Source organism: Nannospalax galili, unplaced genomic scaffold (genome assembly GCF_000622305.1).
Source record: "Nannospalax galili isolate Female #2095 unplaced genomic scaffold, S.galili_v1.0 scaffold974, whole genome shotgun sequence".
In the NCBI taxonomy this organism is placed as follows: domain Eukaryota; kingdom Metazoa; phylum Chordata; class Mammalia; order Rodentia; family Spalacidae; genus Nannospalax; species Nannospalax galili.
In genome coordinates, this window is record NW_008335438.1 from 2,878,376 (window position 1) to 2,901,777 (window position 23,402).

General features: G+C 41.9%; 1 protein-coding gene across 1 annotated transcript in view; it reads left to right on the forward strand.

Annotated features, from left to right (window-relative positions):
- Positions 1–13,341, forward strand: part of Tdrd1 (tudor domain containing 1) — a 52,151-nt gene extending 38,810 nt beyond the window's left edge. Inside the window, exons 19-25 of the mRNA XM_008830219.1 lie at positions 1,769–2,041; positions 4,646–4,765; positions 6,863–6,979; positions 10,171–10,338; positions 12,312–12,539; positions 13,122–13,168; positions 13,249–13,341. Of these exons, the coding sequence (XP_008828441.1) occupies positions 1,769–2,041; positions 4,646–4,765; positions 6,863–6,979; positions 10,171–10,338; positions 12,312–12,539; positions 13,122–13,168; positions 13,249–13,341 (1,046 nt within the window). The remainder of the gene's footprint in view (positions 1–1,768; positions 2,042–4,645; positions 4,766–6,862; positions 6,980–10,170; positions 10,339–12,311; positions 12,540–13,121; positions 13,169–13,248) is intronic.
- The last annotated feature ends 10,061 nt before the right edge of the window (positions 13,342–23,402 follow it).

The window sequence follows — 23,402 nt, forward strand, 5'->3', positions numbered from 1 at the left end:
TGTGTGTTGAAAGTAAATGGCATAAATGGACTATTATATACATTGGTAGAGTTTAAGATTTTATTATTTTGGAGACAGCTTCAAATGTCCTAAAATCTCTCAAAAGAGAGTTATAAAATGAAAATCCAGTCAGTGAATATGTTTTAAAGAAAAGGAAATAGAAGTCAGTTTGTTAGGGCTGGAGAGATGGCTCAGCAGTCAAGAATGGTTTCTGCTTTCTTTTTTTTAAATGAGTGTTTTGCATGTATGTATATGTATATCATGTGCGTGTCTGGTGTCCATAGAGGCCAGATGAATGTGTGGGATCCCCCGGAACTAGAATTATGGACAGGTATAAGTCTGAACCCAGACTTATACAGGTATAAGTCTGAACCCTGGGAACTGAACCCAGGTCTTCTGTAAGAATAGCCAGTGCTTTTAACTGCTGAGCCATCTCTCCAGCCCTGCAATGTATAATCTGCTAATTATTAGTATCAGTCATGTTAACAGTTTGAGTTAGATGATCCCACTTTGTATTATATAACTTAGAAATTAGTCTAAGATTTTGGCCATACTATCCAATGTTGGTGTCTGAGAAGCTTCTTTTCCCAAGTGATGGGAATGAAAGCTGACAGGACTCCTGTGAAGGGTTTTGCTGGACTTTCTGAGAGCCTCGAGTGTTCATACCTTCTGGCGTGGCATTTTACTCCTGTTAATTCATCCCAAAGCAACCTGGGAGTGGCACGAGGTTCAGCTGCAAGGCAAGCTCTTCCATTGCTGTCACTGACTGCAGATCGCCTGCAGAGCCGACAGTAGAGGATGAGTGGTTGCATGGTGAGCCTTGTCATGGGTTGTGACTGGCTCTGTCTTGAAAGGATGTATGGATTAACATCAGAACAAGATCCAGGATGGAAGTGCTGCCTGTGCATTTGCTGTTACTGTACTGTTGCTAACATGGTGTTAAATATGAACCACTGTTAGGAAGAATTGCTTGTGATTAAGTGAGAATGGTTTCACAGAGATGCAAAACAGTACTGCAGTGTGGAGATGAGGCTCTGGTGCCAGCTCTGCTGCCTACATACAATAAAAATAAGCAAAATTTATAAAAATTCAAATTGATAAGACACCACCCCAGACTTAAATGAGAAATTCTGGGGTGAAACAAATCTGTGTTTTAACAAGCCCTGTGGGCATCTTAGATGCACATTCAAGGTTGGAAAGTACATAAGAAAATAAGGGTGCAAGGCCAGTGGCACTGTGGCTGCCAGCTGCAGTCTCAGCTATCAGGAGGCTGAGGTGAGAGGACCACTTGAACTAAAGAGTTCAAGACAAGCTTGGGGCAAGATCGTGAGATCTTTTTTCAAATATACAGTGCATAATCAGAATTATCTAAAGAGAAAATACTTTCAAAGGAGACTTTGAAATTACCATTGGAAAATTCCACAATTGTCAAATTTATCAATTGATATCTAACTGGTAACATCCTTGTACAAACAGAACATGCTAGAATAAACAGTATCCCTGTTTTTGTCTGTTAGAGAAATTCCAGGTAATGATACATTATCAGAAAAAGCACAGCATCCTAAAAGTCTAGGCTATATATTAGCAAATACATTATCTATAACTTAGATATGGAAAATGTAGATATATTTTTACTACAACTGGGTGTAACCTCAAAAATTACTGAAAATTTCTAAACTGAATGCAAGGACCCAGTCTTGCATTCTGTCAAAACAAAGCTGCCCTTCATGGATGAATTCTTTTTAATGCTCTGGCTCTTATTTTCCAGATATACAGCCTAGGAACAAACATTGGACTAAAGAAGCCATAGCAAGGTTCCAGACATGTGTTGTGGGGATCAAACTCCAAGCCAGAGTTGTCGAAATCACTGAAAAAGGGGTGGGAGTTGAACTCACTGATCTTTCCACTCCATATCCCAAAATAATTAGTGATGTCCTCATCAGTGAACATCTGGTTTTAAAATCTAGTTCACCACAGAAGGACTTGGCAGGTAGCATATCTGTTAATAAATATAATCAGATCGACACCCAGCAAGTACAAGGTAACTTTTAAACCACTTGTTAATTAGGGTTTGTTTTTTTTACTGAACTTCCATAGTACAGAACAACACTGGGTTTCATTATGGGATTTTAATACATATATTATCATTGTACTTTCTCTTATTTGCCCACTCCTGCCCTCCCCCATCCCTGCTCTTCCTCCTCTCCCTCTTACTGGTCCTCTTCCTCCCCACAAATGGCTCCCTTTGTGCTTTGCTGTCTCATGTGCGTGTATTTATAGTTAAATGTTGATTCTGCATATGAGAGGAAATGTGGTATTGCCATTCCATTCTTCCCCAGTACCTTCTTTCTCTTGTCCACCCTCTCCGCTCTTTAGACTTCTCTCTCCTCAGAGTCCCCTTTCTTTCATCCCGTGTGTGTGTGTGTGTGTGTGTGTGTGTGTGTGTGTGTGTGTGTGTGTGTGTGTGTGTGTGTGTGTGTGTGTGTGTGCGGGGGGAGAGAATAAATTTCACATATGGGAAGAATTGTATTTTTCTGAGCCTGGCTTATTTTATTTAACACAGTAATTTCCAGTTCCATCTATTTTCTACAAATGATATAATTTCACTTTTCATTTGAATAAATTCCGTCATGTGTGTATATACCACAGTTGCATCTATTCAGCTGCATCTGAACAGATGCAGGCGAACATCTAGGCTGGTTCCATGTCTTGGCTACTCTGGGTGCCCAGTTGGTTCCATAACTTAGCTGTTGCTATGTAATGCAAAGAACATTGGTGTGCGAGTATCTCTGATATGTTGACTGGAATCCTTTGGCTCTATGTCCTAGAGTGGTATAGTTGTGCTATAGCTGGATTGTATGGCAAGTCTAGTTTAGCTTTTTGAAGAACCTCCATATTGAGTTCCCTAGTGGCTGCAGCAGTCTTCATTTCAGCAACAGTGTGTGAGTTCCTCTCCCTCGTGTCTCCATCTTTGTTTCCTTGACTGATGAGATGGCTCCTTAAAGCAATTGTAATTTGCATTTCCCTGATGACTGAGAACATTGAACATTAAAAAAAATTATTGACTATTTGTATTTCTTTTTTTGTTTTTGTTTTTTGAGACGGGTCTCCCTATAGTTCCAGCTGGCCTGGAACTCACTATGTAGACCAGGCTGGCAGAGATCTGCCTGCCTATGCCTCCCAAGTTTATTTCTTCTTTTGAGAATGGTCCATTCAATTTTATTAGGTTACATATTGATTGGACAATATGGGGTATTCTAATTTTTGGAATCCTTTATGGATTCTAGGATATTAATCTCTTGTCAGATGAATAGTTAAGATTTTCATCTTTAGGCTGTCTCTTCATTCTGCTGATGAGTTTCTTTTTTCTGTGCAGAAACTTCCTAATTTTATGTAATCCCATGCATCAATATTTGGGATTATTTCTTGTGCTAATGGAGTTCTTTCCTATGTATCTTCAAATGTTTTCCCCAGCTATTTCAGATCTTATATCAAGATCTTTAATGTTTGAGTTGATTTTGTGCCGGGTGAGGGACAGGGATCTAATTTCCTCCTTCTGCACATGGCGTCTAGTTTCCTCAGCTGTCTTTTCTCCAGTGTATGTTTCTAACACCTTTCTCAAAGAATGGTTGGCTGTAGCTATGTGGTTTTATTTTGGGTTCTCCCATCCATTGGTCTACAAGCCTGTTTTTGTACCAGTACCTTGCTGATGTGCCATCATGGTTGTGTGATGTGATTTGACCTCTAGTGTTGGGTACTTTGGGCATTGCCCTTTCTGCATAGGATTGCTTTGGTTATTTGGCATGTTTTGGGCTTCCATATAAGTTTTAGAATTGTTTAGTTCTGTGAAGAATGTTTTTTGTAATTTTGATGGGGATTGTGTTGAAATTAGAATGCTTTCTATAATGTAAGTCACCCACAGTATTAATACTGCTAATCCATGAGCGTGTGAGGAGCTGACCTCCTCCTCATATAAGTGAGCTTGAACTGAAGCTATTTCAGCTATATTAAAAGATTTAGTGATCAATAATCATAGTTCTTAATTTAAAATCTTGTGTGTATGTAATGTTGTATTGGATACTTTTCTTGTCTCTCACTATAACTAGACCCAACAAAATGCAAATTAAGGGTTTATTTTGACTCATGGTTTGAAGGATACAGTCCACCATGCTACATAGGGAAGGCATGGTGGCAGGAATGTGAGGTGACTGGTCAAATTATGGTCATAGTTGGGAAGAAGAGAGAGATAAATACTGGTGTTCAGCTGGTCTCGTTTGTTCTTTTTATTCAGTCTGTAACCCCAGCCCCTGGGACATTGCCACCTGTATTCAGGGTGGGTCTTTTCCTCAGTTAAACCTTTCTAGAATGATGGGCTTTTTAAAAAAATTTAATAACTACATGATTAGAAGAAGCATTTCATTACAGCTTTAACATATTCAGTAACACACTCCAGAGCAAGAGTGTACATCTCTTTCACAAGTGGCTGTAAGTTTCTAGGATCATGGACATGATCTCTTAAAAAGAGTAAACATAAATTTTTTCTTGAGAATGTTGGGATGTTGATGAACAAACTTAGTGAATACGTTACTGGGAAAGAAGAATAAAATTTATTTAATTGCAAGACCTGTGTTTCGTATGTTTTTAGCCATCGTGCCAGCAGAGCAATGGAAGACAATAGAATTGCCAATTAACAAGACTGTGCCAGCAAGCATATTAGAAATAATAAACCCTAACTTGTTTTATGCTGTCCCAAGTGAGATGCCAGGTAATAACCCACACTTAATGAAGGAGATTTATGCTCTTACGAACTATGCAATGCAAGTGCTTTGGTGAACTCCTTAGGAAGTGAGGGAAAGAAGAGGAGGGTAAAGATTCTTAGGGATTGTAGCACTGTCCCATAGGCCAAAAATGTCAAAAGTGTTTGGGAGCTGTTAATCCCTAAATGATTTTTGGGTTACCTCTTCGGGGCGGGGGGGGGATGTTAGAACAGCAAAAAGCCCCATAAAAAGAAGGAAGGAAAGAAAGTACATGAATTTGTCAGAAAAAAGTGATGGAGAGATACAGGAGTGTTGGAGGGGAGGGAGTGGGTGTGGATTTGATCAAAACACCTTATATGCATCTATAAAATTCTCAACACATTTTTAAGTTGAAAAAAAAAAACCCAATAATATTAGCCCTGCTTTTCCTAAGCCTTCCAAGAGTGCAGCCAGTTATAGGACAGAAATTATGCCCAAGATTTACATGTGAATGTTATGAAATGGACTCAGTAGCTGGAAGGATGTATGCCCAATGGCAGTGATTATCATAATCCTACCTACTGAATGCTTCCCAATCCTGTTCCCAACCCCTCTCAAAGGCCCAGACTCCTCAGGAACTGGGAACCTATGGCTGTCACCTTCTCTGTTCTCATCAGACCCCTGTGACCAGTGGGGCATTTCTGCTCTGGCAGTTGGGAAACTGTGATAGAGAAAATTGAAATAAATAAGTGAAGCAATACTCACACAAACTAATTTTCTTTAGAAAGAGATGGGTCGGTGTAGCTGTGGGGCAGCTGCCTCGCAGTGAAGGGCTTTAATCAGGGCAAACTTGTGATGAACAGGCTAATTGGAGATGATTAAGGCTAAACGATTGTGGAAGACCAGGATGATCGTTAATTGCTGAAGCTGGAATAGATAATTTAGGATGGTAACATTGAACTGTTGTCATGAATTACCTGGAATTTTTTTTGTTAAGAGTAACACTGAAGTCTAGTGTCAGACACAAAGGGAATGCCCTGCACTCAGTAGCCTGATCTTGATGATTCTATGGCTTTCTATAACAGAAAGAAGTATTCTTAATTCCTGTATAACTTATTTAAAACATATATTACTATACTGAATTGTATTTACTAAACTGACCTCCAGTCACACAAGCTTAAACCTATTTTAGATATAGTAAAAGACTTAGTAACTTACTTTGTATGTTGAGCCTCTTTAGCTCTAATCATAGTTTTACTTAGAAGCTGAGAAGTGGCTCACACAAGAGCTCTAATTATGAAAAACAGCATATAAAGTTGGTTTTGAATTTTGTCTTTGTTTATAGAAATTTATAATTAAGGAATTGCAAACATATGAAAGTATCCATGTAGCACTGGAAAGTCAGTTCATAGTCTGTTCCCAATAATCTTCAGATACTTTTAACAATTAAAAAATTGAAGTCTGCCTCCAATTGTTAACCCTGGAATTATGATAATACCAATTACTGCTCTTGAACTTATTTCCAGTATAATAAAAAATTACCTCTAATCTTCATATGTGAAAAGCAGTGGCTTTTAAAAAAATTGGATCCATATCATAATATGGATAAAATCGAGTAATAGTTAATTTTGTTAAGTATAACATCAGTATACAATCTGTCATAAAAATATAGCTTAATTGGGCTAGTGAAAAGATCCAGTGGATAAAGGTGTTTGCCACCAAGACTGATGACCTGAGTTCAGTCCCTGGAGCCCACATGGTAGAAGGAAAGGATTGACTCCCACAAGTTGTTTTCTGATCTCCACCTAAGTGTGGGGCATGCACAATCTCCATCACAATAAATCAATGTTTAAAAAAAACAGCTTAAGTTTCATTAAGCGAGCACACTAGCAAAGCCATCCTCACTAAGAAACAGCCTTCCGCCCCACCCAGAGGCTTCCTTCACACCCCTCAGTCTTAACAGCCCTTCTGCAAAAGGCAACCAATGGTGATTATACTTATTTTTAGAATAAAGTGTTTTAATATTTCAAAGAGTTTTTAATTGTTTAGATTTGGTGGTATTTTGTGTATTGTTGCTAAAATTAACATTGAATACTTTTTCATACTAAAAATTGCTTCTATTTTAGAAAATCGAGGAAAACTATGTAGATTGACAGCTGAATTGTTAGAATATTGCAGTGCTCAGAAAGGGCAACCATCCTACAGACCAAAAATTGGAGATGCATGCTGTGCCAAATACACAAGTAAGGTTTTTTAATTAAAATATTATAGGGAAAATATTAGTCTAGTATCTTTTATGTGAGATCATGTAGATCTGGATTTTTAGATGCATATTTAATTTGGCTAGAGAAATTAAGAAAAGCAGAGTTATGACTTTGATTCACATGTTGAGCTCATCAGCTTTCCCATTTGATGTACATTATCTTTAGGCAAAGGTTTAAGTTGATTTATGCAAATTTCTCAGTACTCTTAGATAATAGGCTCTGGATATCCATGCTGTGGATATGGAGTTATGGTGGCTTACTAATGCAGAATGATTCAGTCTTCCATATTTATGGAGCGCTGCATGTTGGTGGACAAAAGAGACTGCCTCCGGGAGTCGTACTGTTGATCCTCTAACCATTCTTCTGTTTAATATTTCATGTCAACAAGTTGCCTTGCTAATACAAATAACCTCTGCAGTGAATGTTCTGGTGTGCTGCTGGGAGTAGAGCCAGATGGCACAGTATGGGGGTATGGGTAAGCATGGCTTCTGCTTGTCTTTGGGCAGTGGGGCTGGTGGCCAAATGGCAGCCAAGCAGGATTAGAACTGAGTACCGAGGGAAACAATAGTCAATAGACAGGACAAGGGTTGTTGAAGGTCTTTCACTGGGCTAAGGGGTGCTCTCCAACTTTCAAAACTACCTGCCTGAATCCCAGAGCACTCACACAGGCACCGTTGTCCTTAAATGCCCACCAGATCATTATGGAGAATGGTGGGCACAAGCTGGGGACCTCCTGCCATTATCTTAGTGATGTCAGTCCCGTTTTGCTGTATTTTTGTATGACATCTGGATCAGCAGTTGCCCTAATTTTCAAAATTGGCAGTGGAGGTTAAGGTGTGAGCTGGATTAAATAAGACCTGTGTGTTACTTTGAGGCGCTCAGACACCCTGCTCACAGCTGCTTCTGCAGCGTGCTTGGCTCTGTTGTTCTCTTGGGCAGCTATTGTCCACAGTTCTCCACATTGGCGTAATCCCTTCAGTGAGTTCTGTGTCTACTTCATTAACTTTTTTTTTTTTTTTTGGTCTTTTTGAGATGGGGTCTCCCTGTAGCCACAGCTGGCCTCCAACTCACAGAGATCTGCCTGCCTCTGCCTCCTGAGTGCTGGGATTAAAGGCGTGTGCCACCATGCCTAGCTCTGCTTCATTAACTTTCATTGTAGTTTTAGCCTTTGAAGCTGCTCCTATCCAGACCTTGAGTCCTCCTGACCTGAATTGTCCTCATGTTTTTCCTACACACTCATGCTGAGGACTGTTTCTGTGGGGCTCCCTCCCTCCCCCTGTGTTTTCACCTTCCTTCCCTTTGGATTTACTCCAGTGTCTAGATGTATCCTGTCTTTCCAAAGTTGAGGAAAGGTGCTGAATGGAAGATAAATTTCCTGTTAGCTCCTGTATTTGAAAAAGCCTATCCTAGATGTTAACTGATAGCTTGCCTGGATGTAAAAGGTAGACTGGAAGGCATTTTTCCTTAGAAATGTGAAGGCATTCATTGCTTTTATTGTGGTGGGGGTTTTTTGTGGGTTTTTTTTTTTTTTTTTTTTTTTTTTTTTTTTGCTTTTTGAGACAGGGTCTCCCTGTAGCCCCAGCTGGCCTGGATTTGCTATGGATACCAGACTGACCTTGAACTTCCAGAGATCCACCTGCCTCTGCCTCCCGAGTGCTGGGATTAAAGGTGTGCACCACCACGCCTGGCTATTTTTATTGTGTTTTAACTGTTGTTTCTGGTCAAAAGTTAGACATCTTTCCAGGTTCTCTATCTTTTATCTTTTTGGAATCTTTAGTGCCCTATTCCTGTGTTCTGAAAATTGCAATGTGACTTAGCATGCTGGCTTGTGTGTCTGGAAATACACATGAGCTTCAGGTTCAAGAAATTTCCCTGTATTGATTCTTTATTTCCTCCTTTGTTTTCTTTAGGAATTACTAGTTCTTCTAATTTTGGTCTTGAACCCTTGTGCTGATTTGTTGACTTTCATCTTTGTTCTTTATTTCAAAAGATTTCTCCATTTCATCTCCTAAGTATTCTGGTATCACACTTTTAGCTTCAATACCTCTTTAGTTTTTGGGGTATAGGTGTGTTTGAACACTGGCCTGTTCTTGTTTCCGGGATGGAATGTCATGTCTCCAAGAATACGCAGTCTTCCTTTGAATGCTTACTGTCTTCTTCCTTCTCATCTTCTGGACTCTTACCCCCCGCCCCCTGCCCCAGTTTTTATTTTGTTTCGTCTTCCCTGTTTTGTAAGATGCGATGCCCAGTTGTTTGGGATCTTCTGTGTAGCAGAGCTGCTCACCAGTTGCTTTCAGTGCAGGTTTGGTCGGCTCTGCTATTTGCTGTGCTCAGTGCACATCTGGAAGTGCTGTCATGTGTAGCATTATCTCCTGCATGGAGTATGCATTTTGCTTGATAGTGTCCTTGGTAAATTTCCCCTCTGCTCAGCCTCACATTCCTCAGTCCATGGTTCCTCTGGAGAAGGAACCTCTGTGAACATGAAGCTGACCATTATTTTAGCAACTTTAAAAAATAGGTATTATGGAGCTGGAGAGATGGCTCAGTGGTTAAGAGCACTGGCTGCTCTTGCAGAGGACCCAGGTTCGATTCCCAGCACCCAAATGGTGGCTAACAACCGCCTATAACTCCAGTTCCAGGAGATCCAATGCCATCTTCTGATCTCCACAGATATTGCATGACATGGGTTTACCTACCTACATGCAGGCAATGCACTCGGACACATAAAAGCGAAATGATAAGTAAGATATTTAAAAAGTAGATATTATATGTCAATGTGTTTATAAACTAAAGTCTTCTCAAATGTCTTGGAGTAGTGAATTCCTTTGCCCAGGCCTCATGTCCCCTTTACACCTGGGGTCTGTGGTCCAAGGAACAAATTGGTTGCTGCTTGGCTTCCCCACTGTCTGCTTTGGTTGAGCAGCTGTGGCTGTAGCACCATTTTCATTTGCTTATCTGCCTTCATCCTCCCAGGAACAGTGCTTGTCTCTCTTGTTCATTGTCCTTATAGTTAAAAAATTGTATTGTCTTTTTAGAGTGATTTGGAAGGAAAATAGAAAAATCTGGATTCTAACCAGAAAACTTGGTATGAGTTTTTGAGTGTCAAGCATGTTAAGGAAGGGGAGGGCTCATGGACTGTGACTTCTCTGCTGATAATCCTTTGTTTCTAGGTGATGACTTCTGGTACCGGGCCATTGTTCTGGACACATCAGACTCTGATGTGAAAGTGCTCTATGCAGATTATGGGAACATTGAAACTCTACCTCTCTCCAGAGTGCAGCCCATTTCTGCCAGCCACCTGGAGCTGCCCTTCCAGATTATTAAATGCTCACTTGAAGGTAGACTGTTCATTCACTTTCCAATTGTGATGTCTCTGTATTTTTTAAGTTCATAGTTATAAGTCTGAATCCAGTGAGTTAAATCAAGTTGTTACCAGTGATCAGGGTCTGGTCTTAGTGTTTCCAGGTTCTTGGCCTCTTATCCAAAGAATTGAAAAATAAGGGCTCTCACAAATTTGTAAAAGAAGCAAGGTAACTTTATTTGGAGCAAAGTGATAGTGCAGGTTGTGGAGGGATACACTGTCAAGATTGACAGCAGGCCATATGAGTTGAGGGTACTCAAGGGCCTGACTATTGTTCCAGGCTTCCTTTTATGGGGCTCAAGGTAAGGAAGTGGTTACTAGATTAGGTGGTTCTCTGTTTGAATGATAGGTTAGAATCATTTCTCTGTTGTGCATTTCCCTTCCCACAGTGCATCTGATTTTAATCATATGCACACTCAATTATGCATAGGCATAAAATGGTAAATAGATTTTCCGTAGAAGTGGCTAAAGGACACAATTTTGCCTTGTTTGGCATGCATGCACCCAGCACCGGTTGAGGACAGATGGGTCCTTCTCTTCCTTGTGCTCATTCGTTGGTAATACACTTGAATAGAAACTGTCTAAATTTGATTGTTACCTGGGGTAGGGAAACTCATACCGTTGCTCGAAGATGGGAGAATGGGTAGCCAGTGTGCATGGGTGGGGGCTTGAGAGGGTTTTGAAGTTGCTAGAGGCATTGTTTGGAGAGGGGTGTTTGTGCATAGTTACATGTAGGTAAAGGATCTAGGCTGCCAAGTGCATTTTTACAAAAGTGCATTTTTACAAGAGTTGTGTACATAACTCAGAATGAAATGAGAGTCCCAAGCTACACTGCCTCCCATGCCTGCCTTAGAGTGACTTCTCGGGCTTCTAAACACCCAAGTTTTTAAAGAAATTTTGTATCCTTTTTCTTTTTTTAAAAAAGTGTTTCATTTTTATTTTATGTGTATGGGTGTATTGCCTGGATGTATATAAGTACACCCATGCCATGAAATGCCCACGGAGGTCAGAGGAGAGTATTGGATCCCCTGGAGCTGGAGTTAGGGATGGTCATTGGCCACCATGTGAATGCTGAGAACTGAACCGAACCCCAACCCTCTGCAGGAGCAACCAGTGCTCTTCACCACTGAGCCAGCTCTCCAGCCATATTCCTTAGCTCTCATGAAAACTATAGTTACTTAGTCTTTATTTGGGGGCTAGTCAGAGTGACAAGGTTTGGAGATTGTGTTTTCCCCATTGGAAAGCTCCAGTGGCAAGGGCCAGAGGCAGGATGTAAACGTCTGCACTCTCACCAGGGCTTGCTCTTTAGGGACTAGAGGCATGCACACATGCACATATCATTTGTGGCTTCCTTGTGGTGCCTACTAAAGCAACACGTGTTTAACTGTTCACTTGGAACCTGAAGAGAGGGGATTAAAATGCTCCAGGTCACCTTGTGCTATGACTGCACTCCTCACATGGCTCCCCGTCCCCCATGGTTTCCACTGACTGCTCATAGCATATGTGGCTTCCACTTAGAGTCAGAAACTTAACTTTATTGTTTGCTTTTCCCATTAGAATATTAAGGGAAGATGTTGTGTCTGTTTTCTGCCCTGAAACTGCTTGATACCTTACAACACACCTAAAACCAGCTAGAGCCGATAAACCTGCTTATTATCCTTATTAGGATGGTTTGTCCAAATATTATCTTTTTTTAAAGGAATTTAAACAGTATAAAAACATAACATTTAGAAAGTATTGAGTTATAATTATAACTAAGGTAGCACTTGTCCTAAAACCCCACAATTTAAAAAGAAACCGTGAGGATGAAAACTGATGTACATTAATGGTATTTAGCTTAGAATTCAACACTCCTTCCGAGTGTTATTAGTTATTAGATAGTTTATCTAAATATAATCTTTTAAAAAAGGAATTTGAAAACTTAACCATAATCTTTAATTTTCTTTACAGGGCTGATGGAATTGAATGGAAGCTGTTCTCGGTTTATGATAGAGCTACTTAAAAACTTCATGTTGAATCAGAATGTAATGCTTTCTGTGAAAGGAGTTCATAAGAATATTCACACGGTGTCAGTTGAGAAATGTTCCGAGAACGGTACTATCAGTATAGCTGATAAGCTGGTGATGTGTGGTCTGGCAGAAAACATCACATCTAAAGGGAAAAGTGCTGTAACTAAAGGTACCGTTTTCAGGTTTAGTTAAGAGCAGGTGTAGATGTACTGAGTAGTAGAGCTGGTGCTTGAGTTGCCTCATCTCCTCAGGCCCTGTGGCTACAGTCCCCTGCGCCCATGCTTCTTCCTCTGTGCACTTGTGGCTCAGATTCTCCTTGCCATCTCTTGGCTCCTGTTGAGAAGAGCAGCCCTCCCATACCAGGTATCCCAGAGGTCAGTTTGTCAGCATTGCTTTGGGAATCAAAACCTAGAGCTTGAGAAATATTTAGCATTCAGCCTGTACCTTTCTGCCAGTTCCCCTTTGATCCTGATCAAAAAGAGAAGAATTCATATTTTTGAGATTGAATCATCTCGGTATTTCATACATAAGGTGTGCATTTGGCAGACTGAAAAGAGGTTCTATGCATAATTCAGATGTGAGTACTAATTTGTAAAAATCTGAGACATAGTAGACTACAGTCTCTGGGTAGATTATATTCTGTGTGGGTGAAACCCAGACACAGAGACAGATAAAGTATGTGTTCAGGTCTGAGGCTGCTTGTTTTTACATTGTTACCTAATGACTTTTTTTTTTTTTGCTTTGCTTTTAGAAACAACTCATAGCATGAATTGCTGCTGCACAGAGCTAAAAAAACAGGTGGATACAATTTCCTTTAAGTGAAACTACACTCCTAAAGTTTGAGGACATAAATAATACTATTTCTCTTTCATGTATAGATTGAAAAGCATGAACAGATTCTTCTCTTCCTCTTAAACAATCCAACCAACCAAAATAAATTTATTGAAATGAAAAAGCTGTTAAGAAGCTAAGTAAGTTAAGTTTCCTGTTTTGCCACTTTTGTGATTGCCAGTAGGATGCCTCACCCATGCGTCAGGCTGGAGCTGTGGGGTGGCACCATTATAAGGCTGTGCTATAGTTTGAGATGTTATGTTTGGGTTTGATTGTGATTTTCATAACATTCCTGATGAGTCTGAACCCAGAGCTCCATGTGCCTTTCCTTACTGTTAGCTTTTGAGGACACTTGAGTTATTGGTATGTGGAAGAATTTGTAAGGATTGTTGTGTGGTGAAGCTTAGCCTCAAATTTGTGTCCAGATTCGAAATCCTCTCAGTTCTCACTTGTGTACTTTGCTACAAGTTTGGTACTTGCTTTTTGGGCAAGGACCTAAAAGGTCTAGAAGGGAAAGTAGGTACAGGATCACCAGATTTCATTGCAAAATGAAACAGGTAGTGTGGTGAGTCCAGTATTTAAAGAACATATTGATGACCCTACATCAGTAATTACTACTTTTCTTTTTTTAAACTTTGGGATCCTGCGTCCTTAGAGGGTCATAAGAAATTGTTCTATGGTCAGTAGCCAGTTAGAACTTATGATCAAAATGATTGTCCTCCTTACTACTTTGAATTGATATAATTTTTTTTTTTGGTCTTTTTGAATCAGGGTCTCTCTGTAGCCCCAGCTGTCCCAGAACTCACTACGTAGACCAGGCTGGCCTTGAACTCACAGAGATCTGCCTGCCTCTGCTTCCCAAGTGCTGGGACTACAGGCGTGCACCACCACACCCAGCTTGAATTGATATAATTTTAACCAGAAGCACATGATGATTGATTTATTTCCTCTGTGTGTTTTCGCCTAAGTGCAGTGTCCTTTGGAGCTAGCTCAGGTAGCTGTGGGATTCTCTTATGGGTGTGTACTCTCAGGTGGGAACTAGAAGTGCTAAAATGTATTTTCTTTTGGTTATCTACTGTTATGTTTGTTCCTTGGAAGGAGTGTTGAGTTCTAAGCTAAATACCATTAATGCACAATCAGTTTTCATCTTACAGTTTTTCTTTATAAGTTTTGGGGTTTTACGGTAAGTGCTACCTTAGTTGCAATTAGAATTTAGAACTCAATCCTTTATAAAATGTTAGTTTTTTCATACTCGTTTTTTTTTTTTTTGTGCTTGAGTTTAAGGTCTTAAGCTTAATGGTGATTTTTAACCTCATAAAGAAACTTGCAGTGACATGAGCTTCTGGAATTAGTCTAGCATCAAATTGTCACCTTTTAATCAAGTTGTTAAACTCGTTTGCACTTCTATTAATCTGTGCACTAAGGTTTTTCCATAGGATATTGAGAGTGCTTATACACACAGCTTAAGGTAAAACTAGTGTTTCCTGTTGTTTCTAGATAGACAGGGCCTAGTACCTTAAAAGCTTGACGTAAAACATAAACCAGCTTTCTCCCTCTGTGGGAATAAATGCCCAACTTTTTCTGCATCTCTGTACAACATGACACTTCGTACTTGGCAGTGCCTTATTTACAAAGTGCTTTAATGAGTGTTTATGGCAGTTTTTTAGCCACAATCTTCACAACACCCTTAAAGGATGTAGAGCCCTGGGTTGGGCAATAACACAATCAACAAAGTGTTTGGCAAGAGGACCTTAGTTTTATCCCAAGAAACCACATAAAAGCCAGGTGTGGGGGTGCACACTTTTCTAATTACAGCACTGGGGAGGCAGAGACATGCAGATCTGTGGGGCTTAATGACTAGCCTAACAGCTATGTTGAGTTCTAGGCCAATGAGAGATTCTGTCTCAATAGTGCCTGAGGAACAACACCACAGCCTGCCCACTGGCCTTTGCACTTATGTGCACACATGCATGTCTACCCACACATTTACCTGCACACACTTGTGCACCCCCACACATGAACTCATACAAAAGGAAAGTATAGCTCATTTATAGATGAGGACTGTCCACACATATGTGTACTGCAAACTAGGTCTTAACAACTTAAAGCTGCTATGTGTTTGCTGGGTTATAGCATCTTTCTAGATGAGGCCTGATCTAGAGGGCATGAAATTAGGAGGTAATGTAGAAAACATTATACACATGATTGCCCAAGCATACTTTTCTCATTGTGGTGAAAAATACAATTGGAAATTTAGTCTCACATTTAAATTAATCTTCCTACAGACATAGAAAATATGTTTAAAATTTTGTCTTAGCCAGGTGTGGCACATACCTTTAATTCAAGCAAATGGGAGGCAGAGACAGGCAGATCTCTGTGAGATTGAGACCAGCCTGGTCTGTGTAGTGAGTTCAGGCCAGCTGAGGCTCCAGGGAGACCCTGTCTGGAAAAAAAAAAAGACAAAAAAATTTTTAAATCTTGTATAATCGCTGAAGGAATTGTTTGGTTAATAATTATGATCCAGGTATGCCTACAATTTCAGTCCTTGGGGAACTAAGGCAGGAGAATTGTTAATTTGAGGCCAGCCTGGGCTACATAGCACAGTCCAGGCCATCTTGAACTATCTACAAAACCCTGTCTGAAGAACCCAAGTGATAATATTACAGATATAATTAAAATTACTGAATTACACATCCCCAAAATAGGAATGCTCTTGTAATAACATGAATCCTGTATAATTCATTTCTGAAAAGAATAGTTAATATCAGTCTTTTTGTATTTGAAGAGGGTACCAATAATTGCATTTTATATTCATGAAGGAGAGTATGAATAGTTCTAATTAATATAAACATCAGTGAAAATTAACCATCACTGTTTTTGTGGTGTTTAACTCATGAACAGATGAATACAACCTAAATATATAATTTCACTTAAGAATAGCATTTGGTTTGCTTGTACTTAAGATTGAAATTAAGAACTACACTGATTTTTTTTCTTATATAAAGCACAATTACGATTTTTCTTTCTCTTTCAGAAACAGTGTCTCTTGGACATAAATACAAGGAAGGAAACAGCAAAAGCTAGACTTAAAGTATTGTGTCTGTGTTTTTGTATATTGGAACCTTTTCTTCCTCTACTTTTTCTTTGGTGACCTCTATTTTTACTTGCTTACCTTTGTTCTATTAGGTTGGTTGGCTTTTTTTCCCCTTATCGAAGTTCTTCCCAAGAAATAAATGAATCAGTCTTGCATAAGAGATTCATGTAATAGCCAGGCATGGTGGTATATACCTGTAATCCCAGCTATGAGGAGGAGGACGGAGGCAAGAAGATCTGGAGTTGAAGGCCAGCCCAGGGTTCATAGTTAGATGCTTGCTCCTAGAACAAAAAACAAGATTCAAAATTCATGAGACTACTAGGGAAGGGATGGGTCTGTAGGAGCTTTCTGCTATAGGTGTCTTTTTGTTTGTTTTGCTATACAGAGGATGGAACCCAGAGCCTCATGTGTGCTAGGCAAGCACTCTACCTTTGAGCTCTATTTCCAACTGTATACTGCTTCCTACTTAAAAGTGCTGAAGAAAATGTCTCTATGTTAAACTGGTTGAATCAAGTTCACAGATACATGAGATTTATTATTGTCTGTGCATTTGAAACACTTGCTTATAGAATGCTTCTTGTCATCTGCCTCTTTCACCTAATAAATGTTCTGTGGTTTCTTTGCTCCTGGGTTACTTGCTCTTCTGTGGTCCACTGCGAGGACATCAGCTGCTTTCCCCATCCTTGCTTGGATTGCTTTGCCTTTGGCCATGGAATGTGTCCTTGAGCTCTAGCCACTCCAGTGGGAGACTTTCTGTTCCTTCCATGTGCCTGAGACTTTCTGTGGCTTCCATGTGCCCTTCTGAGTCTGTAGACATTCAGACATCTCAGAATAATTTGCTATTTTCTGAAACACAAATATAGTTAGAATTTCACTTTAAAAACTGAGCGTACATATATTTTCAGCACGTAATCGCGGATTTTTCTAAACTCACCCATGTGCAGAATTAGGGACCAGCTGATTTTTCTGCTGGCCCCATAGTTTCTGTTGGAATTTTCCTGTGATTTATCAGTCTGTGACAGCCTAAAATATTGTCCAACTTAGTTGATAGTTAAAAGGCTGGTGTGAATGGGATTTTTGTTTTTACTTCCAGTGGCAGTGTGCCGTCTGTTCTGTTGCATACAATTGCGCATGTAGAAAGCTGCTGATGTACCTCTACTTAGAAAAGTTTATGCTGTTTTGCCCAACAAAGTCTTTCACTTGTCCTCCAGCTTCCCCTCCTTGGCTTGCTGCTGGCCACTGGCGAGTGTCCTTGTCCTCACCCATGAGTGTGTTCATCCCATTTGCTCCACTGAAACGTATGGAAATGCAGACGGCAGCCATGGTGCCACAAGATTGGCCTTTCTGTTAAAAGCCAGGGAGCCATTCAGAGAATCCTGAATCATGAGTCAGATTTCATTTCTTCCAATTCCATATGGCACTGGAAATTTGGATAGAAACCATTTTAATGAATTGGAGTTTCACATTTGGTGAATCCACTGTTTACCTTGTTTTGAAAAAGGGACATTACCTGTCATGCCAGCCTCACAGGTAGAAGTCAGCAGTAAATGTCTTCTTGGATTGATTCATATCGGGGCTTTGGATTTTATTTCTAAGCTTATTAAGATGTTTGTCAGCTCTGTTTCATTCAACAAATGTTTCTTGAACTCCATCATTGTGCTTTGTATGGTGATAAGTGTCGATTGTTGAGCAAGGCCACAGGACCCGGTTCTAGCCAGGGTTTTGGGTCCCCTCAACAATATCAAGTTTGGTTGTAGATGAGTGCACTAAAGCCAACACCATGTATCCATCAAGCAGGTGGAGTCCTGGGTAGAGGCTCATGAGTATCATGATGCTATATCTAGTTTCTAGGGAAGCCATCTGAGTGGATGGAGTCTCAGGAGCAGCCTCTCTGTGCATTTTGCTTTGAGAGTATTCTTTTGTTGCATTTGTTTAAAAGCACCAAAGTCTCAAAACTGAATGGAAGTGATTAATTTTCTGAAATTGTGTTCTTTTGTACATAATGAAACTAGCACAAGCAGATCCTTACCAGCAGGATCCCACACTACCAAATTCCTGGGAGGATTTAAGTCCTTGTTGAGCCTGCCAACCTGAAGTAGTGAGCTGCTTTCCGTGCTTCAGGTGGGCTCCTCACCAGCACACCCACCTGACTTAGGCAGGTGGGACCAGCAGTAAGATCACTGCTCTTCCTGCGTGTGAGCTGGGCAAAGGCTCCCTGGCAAGCGTTAACTATTAAGAGTCCCACATTGCCCTAATGTTTGAGTTACTGTTTAGACTCCAGTCGTCGACCCCAGGGAAGCAACAGTGTTCATAGAACCTAAAACTGGTTCCACATAGGGTTTGAGCTGCCCAACCTGAGTTGTTTCTCAGTGTTTGCTTTTAACCCCAAGACCCTAAAATGACGCAAGTTTCATGGTGGTAGCAGCATGATGGGAAGGTGCCCAGTCTTCTGATACGAGCCTTCTGGGAAGTGGTGGACCCTGGTACTTGTTACAAGTCAGGCAGGCACCCCCTCAGCCTCCTTCAAAGTGCACAGTTGTTTCAGTGAATACTTGAGGCATTTACCTTTGTGAAAACTCCAAGCAATTTCATGACTCAGGTAATGTGGAGAGGTGGCAGCAGCATTGGGCACTTCTCAACACTGGTTGCGTGGTTCCTCAGACCTTCCCTTTCAGAGAAACTCAGTGTTTACTTGATTGAGCTAAAACGTCACACTCCCCAAAGGCACATCAATATAACCTTAGCATAGTTGTCATCATCATGAGGAGTTAAGATACATGCATTCACCCTTAGAACAGTTAGTGCCCATTCCAAGTGCAAGGGGGGTTTGAAATGGCATAATTTCTGCTGAGTCCTCACCACAACTTTGTCCTCTCCCCCTGCTCTTAGCTCTTCTCTCCCTCTGGCCTGACTTGCTGCCACGTACAGAATCACCCCCTTTGCTTCCTCTGTGACAGTTGTCCTTTCACAGCCATTGCGTCTCCTGTCACCTCTCAGCCCAGGGCCTCTAGATGGTAGCTCCTCTGTGGATCAGGAAGTGTGCAGTTTGCAAGTGTGTTGACCATCTTTGCCCCTGTTCTGTTTCTCACACATGCTGTCCTCTTGCAGTGGCCTGCAGGCAAAGAATGTAGGTGTGTTTTGCAGTCAGGAATCATTACACCCATCATTCTCTACAGGTCAGGAAACGGAGGGCTCAGAGGGGAAACATCTTTTTTCTGTATTACAAACCAACAGGCTGCAGAAATGGTTGGGCGCGCACAGAAACTTCATTTCCAAAGCCATGGTCATTTTACTCCTGACTCACATCTCGGTGCTGAAGCCCCTAGCTTGAAACTCAAAACCATCTCTATGCTTTTCATGTTTGCAGTTGAAATACTACAGGGCAATTTGTGAAGTAAATCACATTTTGTGAAGAACAGTTACTGGTATAAGTCACTAAGCCTTGGGGTCCAAACCAAAAGAAGTCCTGAGAAGAACTCACAGGCCCTTTGGAATAATATCTTGCTTATAATATTACTTTCAAAAGTCTCATACATCTTCAGAAAGGAAGGATTATAAATTGTCAAGTATCTACCCAGCTTCTGTTACAAGTAGCCTCTGCCTGGATTAGTGACCCACCATAGCCTGGGCCTCTGCGCACCTGCTGAATAAGGCCCTAAAAACATCTGAGCTAGTTGTGTTTTGATGAAAGATTTGTAGCAACTTGTGTCTCCACTATATATATGCCTTTGTGTTTGGGGATGGGGTGGAACTAATGCAATTAAGTGCTACATCTTCAACCCCAGTTTACTTTTTAATAGTGGGATGAAATGTGAAATAACCCCAATTAGGTAAAAAATGTTAGGAATGCCCAGGATTAAAATAGAGCTTTTCTGTGGTAAACCTGATTAGGCAAAAGTGCACAGGGAGATGTTGAACAACCAACATGAGCGCTGTGTCTTGAGGGGTTGGACGGGGGCAGAAATGACTTCCAGGACTTGGGGCCTACACTTCTCAGACATGTCTGGAACAGCACAGGCCATTCCCCACATGTTCCAGTGAGCACTTAGGTCATGTAAGTGTACGTGCCATCAAACTTGAAGTGTAAACTGTATTGCGGACATGTTGAGCTACTTATCTGTGGGTTAAATACTATTAAGATGTAGGTCACCTTTTTTCACCTTTTATATAACCACAAAACATTTAAAATCTCACATGAGTCTTGAATTGCTTTGACTGCTGATGTGGAGGCAGAGACCACCCCTCCCTTGGGGTTACACTCATAGCAAGACAAGTTCCTCTGCAGTGCTGGTAGCATGCTGGGGAATTACATATGCTGCATTCAGTGTGCTTTTACTTTTTGGGGGGTTCATTAATGCTATTGGAAGAGATGAGTTCAGGTGATGGGGGTTCTTCCTCTCCAGTGTGGTTTGCAGTATTAAAGTTACCAGGAGCCAATTACCTGAGGGCTGTCCATGGGGGAAGAGTTGAACTACAGAATGAAAAGCAACAGTTCAATTTTTTAAAAGGAAGTGTAAAAATACAAAAATAACTATTTTCCCATCAGATTGACGTTTACAGGAGTAGTGGGAAAGAGCTTGGAAAAGGGAACAGATCAACTTCCTGAAAAGCAATTTGATAATACACATTTTTAAAAAAATCCTTGGCTAGAAAGGTCTGTAGGTAAAGGGCTCTTGTCTCCAAGCCAACTGGAGTTCCACCCCAGAACCTGTGTGGTGGAAAGAACTGCATTTTAAGATGTTTTAATCCTTGAATTGTATAAACCCTGTGGCCTAGAAATTAAACTTAGTTTGTTTCAAGGATGTGATTGAGCAGCAGCACAAAAAGATCTAACTGCAGTATTAAACTTGAAAGGTTAGTGTTCAGCAATAGCAGATAGGTGTATTTGTTTTATTATATAATGGCCCAAAACACAGATGTGCAAAAAGGGAAGTGGACACTAGTTAGTTCATGCGGACCTGGTGTGTGCTAAGTTTTTAGGGGAGAATGGCAGATTCTTCCAGTGATGGTCTTAATCTGCAGTAGACTATCAGTGGTTTTTCAACTTGCTTACTTGTATTTTCTGTTTTTGCGATGAGCACACATTATGTAGTTTTGAATGACGAATGAAAATGACAGTGTGTGCAATAAGCATCATTCACTGAGTTTGTATGCACAAAGCATAATGCTAGAAGTTTTGCTCTGTGGCACTTGTAAATACCACGCCCCCCCCAAAGGAGGACTCTGGTCACAAGGTCTGGTGATCACCCAACTGCACTAACAGACTGACAAAAAGCAAATCCGACGACAAATAGAAACAATGCCGAAGTCATCCTTTCCTTGTGGGTGCAATCCATAAAAGCCCGTGACCTACTTTGATCCTACCGATTAAGGTGGGGCGAGGGGCACGGCAGTGTCAAATTTGCTGAGGTCTACCAACGCTGACTTCATTCGGGCGAGTGGCGAGGCCTGCGGGGTTCCCAGAAGCGCCTGGGATCTGGTGCGTTCCAGCCGCCCCGCTGACCCCGCCTCTGCCGGGAGAGACCTACAGGTGTCCCACGTGGCTGCGGCCGGCAGCGCCCCCGGAGCCCGGCCGAGCACTGGGCGCAGAGTCCGAGCCCGTTGCCATCCGGCGCCCGCGAGTAACCACGGTAGGGCGCGGCTGGGGTGTGTGTTCCTGGGAGGAGAGCCGCCGCCCCGCCTCTACCTGCCGCCCAGAGCGTCCGCCTGCGCTTTGTTCCGCCGGGTCTGCGTGTGGCCCTTCTGTAGGGTCGGCGTCTCGGAGAGCGCACCCGGGGGAGCTCAGCGGCCCGCATCGCATCGCGCCACCGCGGCGCCAGGTAAGGGGTGCGCGCTGGGGCTCTGCGGGTGGAGAGGGCGCGCGAAACCCCAGCTCCCTGGTGGGGTCCTGGGGCGCTCTTCCTGGCGCCCGCAGAAGGGGACTCTGCTTCTGAATAAAAGCTTTGGGGACATGCCCCTCGCTCCGCATTAGCGGACACACATACACAAGCGTCATGGCGATTCCACCCGGTTTTCCAAACCAGGCAGCCTCGTGCCCCTAAAGACGCTGCAAGCAGAACCTGAGAGGGGTTCACTGCCCTGAGGGCCGGATATGTCTTCCCCAGTGATTTCAGGTGCAGAAGAAACTTGTCTGTCCCCAGCTCCCCTCAGCACACCCCACCCCGCCCAACCTTGCTCTCTGCCCTTCTCCAGCTCGCCCTGGACCAGACCCTTGGCAGCTTGCTGAGACAGTGGGAGGGTCTCTGAGCTGCACCTTGCGAATCTATGATTTAAAAATATGGGCACCACGGGCTGAAGAGATGGCTCAGCGGCTAAGAGCACTGACTGCTCTTGCAGAGGACCTACGTTCAATCCCCGTTGCTCCAGTCCTAGGGGATCCGATGCCCCCTTCTGACCTCCGTGGGCATTGCAGGACAGGAGTGCACTTACATACATGCGGATAATACACTCATGCAAATAAAAAAGTATTTTTAAAATATGGGCACCAGACAGAAGAGAAGGGAGGAGGGTAGTGGCTGCCTTTGATCACAGAGCTGACTGCCCCAGCCAAGACTTCTCAGTGGGGACGACCCCACACAATGCTGAGGCCTTGGACACTGAATAATTAGAGTCTGTATGATTTTCCTATTGTATGTTGTCTCAGTTAAAAACCAGATTCTCAAGTGTTTTATAGATTTGGTCCTAAAGATTAAAAGTCTGTTTTGCTCTCAAGGTGACTGTTCAGAAATGTCTGTTTATTGAGAAAGAGGACAGGTCCAGAGAAGTCAGAAAAGTACCACTGTCTGGGCAAAGTCAGGAGACTGGGCCCTGAAGCCACTCTTTGTGACTAGTGGGACACAGCTCCACAGGCCTGAGGCTTCCTTTATAGACAGGCCACCTCCTGGGGGCTACAAGGATTTCCCAGGTCCACCAGGGGATTCCTTCCCCCATCATCCCTGTGTGCCTGAAAACTACAAGGATTTCCCATACTTAATCCCTTGGAAAATCCCAGGTCCACCAGGGGATTCCTTCCCCCATCATCCCTGTGTGCCTGAAAACCCATCTCATTAAATCTGGTTTTGCCCTACCATCCAGGGCTTAAAGTCACTCCCATCCCCGCAGAAGCCC